This window comes from Halyomorpha halys, unplaced genomic scaffold (genome assembly GCF_000696795.3).
Source record: "Halyomorpha halys isolate HHAL.00 unplaced genomic scaffold, Hhal_1.1 Scaffold1141.1, whole genome shotgun sequence".
In the NCBI taxonomy this organism is placed as follows: domain Eukaryota; kingdom Metazoa; phylum Arthropoda; class Insecta; order Hemiptera; family Pentatomidae; genus Halyomorpha; species Halyomorpha halys.
The window spans coordinates 44494-53020 of NW_027113909.1; the positions used below are offsets into that span (position 1 = coordinate 44494).

General features: G+C 28.2%; 1 protein-coding gene across 2 annotated transcripts in view; it reads right to left on the bottom strand.

Moving 5' to 3' along the window:
* LOC106688483 (E3 ubiquitin-protein ligase RBBP6) overlaps positions 1–8527 on the bottom strand; it is a 69206-nt gene that overhangs the window by 22168 nt on the left and 38511 nt on the right. Inside the window, exons 4-6 of one of the 2 annotated variants that reach the window (XM_067051168.1) lie at positions 7584–7910; positions 2233–2281; positions 716–894 (exon numbers count right to left, since the gene is read on the bottom strand). In XM_067051168.1, coding sequence (XP_066907269.1) covers positions 716–894; positions 2233–2281; positions 7584–7910 — 555 coding nt within the window. Of the gene's footprint in view, positions 1–715; positions 895–2232; positions 2450–7583; positions 7911–8527 lie in introns of both variants that reach the window. The other variant, XM_067051167.1, reaches the window with a different exon arrangement.

Consider the following 8527-nt stretch of genomic DNA (forward strand, 5'->3'; position numbering starts at 1 on the left):
TATATATATATATATATATACATATTTACATTATATCTTTGTTTTCCGTATGGCATGATAAGACAAGTTATAAGGTCCGCTGAAGGCGGGTTTACATTGTTAGAATAATAGCTGGGGGCTAACAGAGAATGGGGAGGGACAGAGAATATCTTGAGGTCGGCACTTGATTTATATAGAAATATCTATGAACTAAGGAAAAGGAACTTTTTCTTAAAATGGTAAGAATTCAAATGTTCATATTTATAATTTTAATTATTTACAAAATATGAATATTATATACAAATATTAAGAAATATGAATATTATATAAACATTTTACGAAATATTAATATTATACACAGTTGATCAAATAAACGTAATTTAACAATATAATACATTAAAATGCTAAATAATTAATACAATCAATAACCCTATATTTCAAAGGAATAATTGACAAATTGTTTTTTATTACATATAAAATATACAAATTTTCCCTTATCACAAAAATATATATATTTTTTATTTTATTGATATTTTTTATCAGTTATACCAATTTTCTCTCTATTTTTCACGACACTGACATTTTATTGTCTAATTTCTAATATCCTTTGACTATTCATGGCAACAATTAATATTTTTTAAATTTTTTTTATTACTGACGTAGAATGTCACTACAGTATTATTAACAGATTTACAAAAATAATCAGTATTAAATGTCGAAGAAACATAGTACTCACCCCGATTGTACATAGGGTGCTGCCCTCTGTTATTATGTTGTCCAGAGTTATTGTTCATCGGCTGCTGTTGAACATGAATAATAACTGGATTCATTCCAACACGTTGATTTCCATGATGAACTGGATACCTTTCGCTATTTCTTTCATCGATTGTAGGTGTTCCAGATCGGTCACTTCTCCTGTAATGAGTAAAACAGAAGAAATTAAATAAATTAAATCACAGGGATGTGAACAAACTCCAACTTTTAAAATATAATAGAACATTACTTTATTTTTTTTTTAAATTAAAATAATTTCAACCTAAACATATTCTTCAGATTTCAAAGGAAGCTTAGGGTCATATTTGAAACAATTTGGCCAATGTGAAAATATAAAATGGGAGTTCAGTTTAAAAAGATTTGAGGAAAACGTTAAAGTAAGCCAGAAAGCCAGGCCTTTTTTAGGGTAGTTATCTAAATATCAGCTATATCTCCTTAATATCTAAATCAGCTCTTCATTTGTAAGATAATTGATTTATAAACACAATGACAATGAAGATAGTCCCCAAACTGACAAACATATTTTGGTACCCAATATTTTCTTAAATTACTAACATCCCTAACTCATTGCAATTTCACACAGTTGGGAAAATGTGGAACAGCACCTTTATATATTACATTTATTGTATCTATTCAATTTCATTATTATTTAATAATTTTTTTCTCTAAGGTAAAATGTGAATTTAGTAACAACAATCATAACTTTTTTCAAGAGGTAAACCTTAATATACAGTGAACTCTGACAAATATAAACCATGCCATAATCTGAACCACATCTTAAAAAAAATTGAAGATTTGATATTATATGTGCAGTAGGTATATATGTATATGGAATTTAATAAAACCGAATTATCAAAACTTTAAGAGATGAGGTTTAAATAATCTAGTTAAAAATACCTTTTTTATTTTAAATAAAATCCATGACATATATTATAATTTGGAAGCATATTTATTTTCTCAATTCCTTTATTGGCGAATATAATTAATCTTTTCATTAAATTAATAATCAGCTCAAAATAGTATTGTTAATAAAATGGTAGTTTACGCTATTAAAAAAAAATTAACTATGAGGTTTAAGAAATTATATATGTATGTACAAACGAAAAGATTCTTTTCCAAGAAACATTTTATTTTATTGTTACTCACTTATCTCTGGGATAATTTTAAAATAAAAGGCAGTTTTTTCAACAACACACCTGGAAAAACAAGATTTAAAGTTCAAAACAAACAAATACTTCAGATTATTTCAAAATAAAATAAATTTCTGAACAAAAAATATTTCGTAGCAAATACCTTCGTAATCCTTGTTTTTAAATATATATGTAATCTATGAAGTGACCTTTTTTTTTTTGTTCAGTAATCCATATTTTTCACTAATCTGAATCCCCATGGTTTAAATTAGATCGGGTTTACGAGAGTCCACTGTATAAGTGTATAATTATTTAAATGTTTTTGCTTTAATAATAATAAATAACTCACTTGTTCATGTAGTGCGGTTTCTCCTTCATATGGTGCGGTTTATCTTCACCTTTAGGACAGATAATAGGATTAGGAGGGGGTCTAGAAGGAATGTGATGTAAAGGGGGTCTTTGTGGAATATAGGAAGTGATAGTTTGGAGGGAGGGTATAGCGTTCCCCTGGGGGGAAGGAGGGCCCACTGGTTCCACTTCCAACACTTCATTAACTACAACAACCTCTGCAAATTAAATCATAACGTCTTAGATTAATTTAAATATTACTGATGGAAAATAACAAATTAAAAGAAACAAAATGGAATAAAGTTTGACAAATCTTTCCATTCCACTTGACTTCATAAAATAAGCAGCCATTATTTCTTCATAGGAAATGATATTCAAAGGTTCTTGTTTCGTAGCTTTCATTATATTATAGAAATAAAAATTTAAAGGCAAAAAAATGTTTTTAAGGACTAGTAGTTAGAAAGGAAATCAAATAATAAAAATTATTTATTGATAAAAGACGTTTCGCCTCATATTGCAAGTCATCATCGCAACTATATAAATAAGATTGGTTCTGTCCTCACTCATCTATCATACACACCTAGGCTTAGCATTTTTCTATATTGTTTTATTTTAACTTTACCCATCTCTATTTTATCCATTACACTCCTTCAATATTTTCTTCCTCTTAATATCCTTCCTTTTGACTTTCACTTACCTATATATAGAATAAATAGTAACAAGAAGTATTGCGATCTTTAAACATTTTGAATTTGAGTTTTTGACAGAAATATACATTTTGAGGTCTCTCCTGAATCCAAAAATCCGAACGAAGTCTTACAAAATGGTAAGTGTGTATGTGAACAGCCCAACTAAAAAAAAAAAACTTGAATCACATGTTTGAGAAAGGTGTATGCCTTGTTACAGCAACTTTTTTTTGTTGTTAAAATCGACCAAACGGAAGCACCACTTTAAACATTGTTTCGTTTTTTCTCAAAAACATCTCTAACGATTTGATTAAACTTGTTATATCAATGTGTAATAAAATGGTATTATTATTCTAATTAAAAGAGATTAAATACCAAATTTTCAAGAACTATGAAAGAATTGGATATTTACTTAAGGGAAATGAAAACAGCAGTTTAGAGTTTGGAAAATCAGAGGCCGCCAAGAGTGCTCGATCTCTCCCGTTCCTAAACATATGTACACAGCTTTGTTTTCTTTTGCTAAACTGTTGTATTCTAGGCAGGAATAAAGTTGATAGATTCATTTTTCATTACTCAAGAAACCTTCAACATGTCATATATAGATCATCTTTTATAATCCTAAAATATTCCCCTCCTTATTGTAATTCTCTTTACTGAATTTTGAGAAAATTTAATTTTTTTTTTGTTCTTAAGAGTTTTTTGTCACTTCGATTTGAAACATGCAGTAATAATAAGTTTGGTACGAAGTAGATAGGTGATTTTAATTCAGTGCCAAGGCAAAAGACATCACAGCATTCAAATATTTGAAAAATAAAGAATTATATAATTTTGCAGGGCAATTTAACTAAAACATAGTTGTACAATTTTGTGTTATTTAATTAGCTCAGATAAAGACTTGCAATGTGGGTCAAAATGTAGGCTTTCAATAAATGTTTTTACAATATTTAAAGTTACTTTCTAACAGCCATACTAACCATCTTATTCTTTGATTCTATTTCTAAACTAATTAAACTCCTATGAAAATACTTTGTCTCAAAAATAATTATTTATTCATGAGATATGTCGCTGAGTACTTCTGTTGATCTTAGTGAAGAATATTCTAAGCTTTACAAAATCTAATCCTATTTTTTCGAATGGCATTATCTAAGATATTTCATGAAGTAACTGATTGCTTGGTTACTATTCAATTCCACCAATAGTTAAAAATATGTGTAAATTGTTGTAAAACATAAAAAAAAATTATCTAAAGACTATGTATCGGTATATTAGTTCAACTAGAAAGAGTATTTAGTACAAAATAATTTACCATCACAACTTTAGATTACTTTAGAAAGAGAATTTTAAGTTCAGACCTTTTAATTGCATAATATTTAATACTTTAAACTCATCCTGAGAGCCCACGGTCATAATGCCAGATATTAAACATTAATGGTAATTATGCTTTTTTAGGTCACCAAGCCATTTTTATCATTCTTCAAAACTTCAATATTTTTTTTATAAACACAATTATTAATGCTACTAATCAAATTACTCTTTCTTTTGATATTATTAAAAATTATAAATGTATACAACTATGTAACGTCAAAATAGAAAAAGATTATTATGGGCCAAGCACAATAAAAAAAAAAAATTGTATACTAAAAACATGAAATACAATAAATAAATTAAAATAGCTAAAATATTAAGTGATTACTAAATATAATTAAAATACCTGAGGGAGAATAAAAATAAAAATTAAGAAATTTTAATTTAAATAATAATTATTTTTTAAACATATTTAAGTATTAATAAATATCAATGAATGGTATATATGTCATCATTATTTATTATTTTAATGACTAGATTGACTGCTATTAATATCAATAAAATAGCAACTTTTAATACAAAAACGAAAAATACAAGCTACATTACTATAATGATTTTATACAGAACACAAATAATCTTAATCAAAATTATACATCGTATTAGACTGATAAGAAATACAATCATTAAGGAGAATATAACAACATATTATAACAAATACATGTTCATAAGCCAACAATGAAGAGCATAATCCAAAAGTGATCATAATAAACATTAATTATTAAAAATATAATACTATGATGTAAGTTGTATTATACATAATATATTTTATTTTAAAAAAACAACACTTATTCAGTTGTTTTATTCAATACTGAGATTTAAAATATTTTACTAAACACTTTCTATGATTGAATAATTTTATATACTTAGGCTTTCATGAACAACATCAATTGCTTAATATATTACAGCAACAACTGAAAAAATTGTCTAAAGACAAATCCACAGTTTATGACATGAAATAAAACTATAGGTATTAACAAACCATCAACTAATTTTGAATTCATAAAAATCAAAGTAATTAATACCTTTGGTACTCGTACCATCAACTATTTAACTTCATTTTGTACTAGACTAGAATTTAAGGGAATCACTACATATATAAAATAGCTATTAACCATATTGAAACAAAAAAGCAATAACCAAATGTTTAAAATTAATGTGTTATTATTTAATAGGTATTAGCTTTCAACAAAGCAAGTGATACAGCAAAATATATACCTATATAATTCTCCCCTCCAAAAAAAGTTATATTTTGAAAAAGAAAGTAGTATTAATAAATTTAGTTAGGTAAGACTGAATGGTATGTTTATATTAAACTTTTCTTTCTCCTCTTTTGAAGTTCAATTATGCCAAATAAAATCATAATATAATTCTTGAAAAGTTGTGAAATGCAGCTAAATAAAGGAGATCAACTAAGAATGTTAAACCAAACAAAAAATCTCTTCAGAAAGCAACCTTTCACTGAAAATAAACCAGCAAGAGGTAAAGAGGAAGATATGTTATCAACTGATGGGGAATACATTTAAACATGTAGACAATACTTTCCTGAGCTCCTAAATCACAAGGAAGATGGGATAATTGATCCCAGTCCTCTGAGAGTGATATCTGGACCTATCAGGAAACTCCCTATTTTAACAACATGGAGAGGGTCAAGTTTTCATTTGTGGGACCACCATAGAAATAAAAGTTGACACCCCAGGCCGGATTCGAACCAGCGCCGCCACACTTCCCAGGTTGAAAAGACCTAAAACACAACTCCCTGAGCTACAGACGGCCAAACTGTATAGGACCCCTTCTGTCAAGTAATCAATGGTGGTAGACTGTTAGAGCCTTTCAATATTAACACAGGGTTACACCTGTTTTAAATATGTTGAACAAAGGTGTTAAAGATGTTGAACAAAGGTTTACACCTGTGTTAACGAGCAATGTTCTCCTCCATATTGTTCCCAATTGTTCTTATATCATCGTATTTAAAAAAGCACTCCAAAGATAGAGAGGAATTCCATGGAGGGTCACAGAAAGGCTTCAAGATGAGGACTTTTCAGATAAAATATGGTAAAAAAAATAAATATGGATAAACAACACGAGTGTAAAAATTTGAGCATAGAACAGGTGTTAAAAAGGGTCAACACATTCTACTGCCTTAGAAGTTTGATGAATTGGACTGGAAGCATCAATGAGGATGTGTAAAGTCGGATAAGATAAATCCATCAAGCATTTTCACAACTCTGGCCTATGTCCATAATCTCCAGACCACAAGAGATTCGTAGGTCGACAAAGATTCGGCTCTTCAACGGCAATATAAAATGTGGTTTTGTTTCCCCCAAAACATGGATAGTCACAGGTGACAAAAACTATTTTTGGCCAGAAACTATTTTTAATGTCGAGTTTTAAAAATTAATCGAGCAAGAACCAATTGAGAAGTCACTAAAGCTTAAAAAATGTAGATGGCAATGGCACACCCTTAAAATAATATCATACTGAATCGACAGAGCCTAGAATGGAACCTCCATGCCTGGAGCAAATTTAGGCAAAAAAAAAAGTACAAAAAGTAGCTCAGACAAGATCCGGGGTTGAAGAACTTGTAAAAGACTGAGATAAAGGGCAGAACTTCATGGCAACCCTATGTCCCACCCATCAAAGGATTTCCAGGATTTAATCAATCAATCAATTCCCTTGAAAATTAGTTACCTTAAAACAACCATAGGAAAATGACTAGAAAAAAAAAGCTTATTTTGGAAATTACCAATCTCTTTATAAAATTTTTAAAAAAATATAACTTAAAATCAAAAAATGAAAGATGAAATAGCTTTTTATAGCCCAAGTGCAGGTGGATGTAAGTAATAACCAGTTCAACAAATTATCAAAATCACAATAATTTTTAAGGGCCATTTAGGGCAAGATAATCTATTCCTAGTATGAATATTTACACTTGATTTTCTTAATATTTAATAATATCAACATTAAGATAGAGATAGTTAATAAATTATTTTATTCGCAGACAGATAAAGTAAAATAGAATACAAAAACTAACAAAGCCATAATAAGAATAATTGCAACATTTATTATATAAACAACTTTGACTATGAAAGTTTTTAGATAGAAACATGTAAGAACATGTTAAGTGAATTGATAAAGACAAGAAATACATAATCTGAATATGTAATCATTTTGAATACAAAAGACAGTAGGTACATTATTTTCCAATCAGTATGAAATTTTTTTGAAAGAAATAAACAATCATATCATGATCTAAATTTAGTAACTAACAAATCTTCACCAATTTCAATGGTTTGATACATACCATCAGTTGTTGTAGTTGGTTCCTCTTTCTCAGGGCTAACAGGCGGAGTAGGGGTATGAACTGTTTGGACATCTTCAATGGTAACAGGTAACGGTAACTGAGCAGGATGATGTGTTTGTGGGGGTGGAGCTTGAGGATGTGACTGTTGAGTCGAAGTCGCTGCAGAAGTCTTAGCAACAGATGTTCTGATATAGCCAGTTTGATTTTTAAAGTTATTAACAGCATTCCTTAAAAATCTGTTAGGAATCAGTGTGTCAGGGGAAACATCCTTTTCTCTACAATCAGGACATTGATGGTCTTCTGATTCCAATAGAACATTTCGAATACCTAGAAAAAAAATGTTTTTCTTAAAATTAACAAAAACTTAAAAATTTAAAAAAGTATATATAATAAAATAAGATGAAATTTTGGAAATCATTTAAGAAATACGTAATGTATATCTAAAGTTATTATAATATGTTTTCAAATAAATATAAAAATTCCTTTATAAGATTAAATTAAAAACTATCTCATGGTTTAACATACCTTTCCAGTTCATGAAAAAAACAATAATTACAATAAAACCGTATCCATAATATATATATAAAAGAACAGATCAAACTCGTTGACATAATGATAACAAAATTGGCAAAGCCTAACAAACCAATTTTTTTAAACCCTTATGGAGTAGACTTGCAGTAAAGCTTGGTTAAAAAAAAAAAATTAACTCCAAGTTGTTTAAATAAATGCTATACTATTAAGTTGAAAATCTAGCTTTTGAAATTTCATTTTATTGTTATTAAATATTAAAGCAATTTCTAAAAGCCAAAAGGAAATTAGTTATTAGAAATTCACTTTTCTCCAGGAAACCGTTCCACCATAACTCTAACACATTTTTTTCTTTCAGAGGTATTACAAAGAACCCTGGTTATTAATACTAAATATATAAGATATTATCACATTAC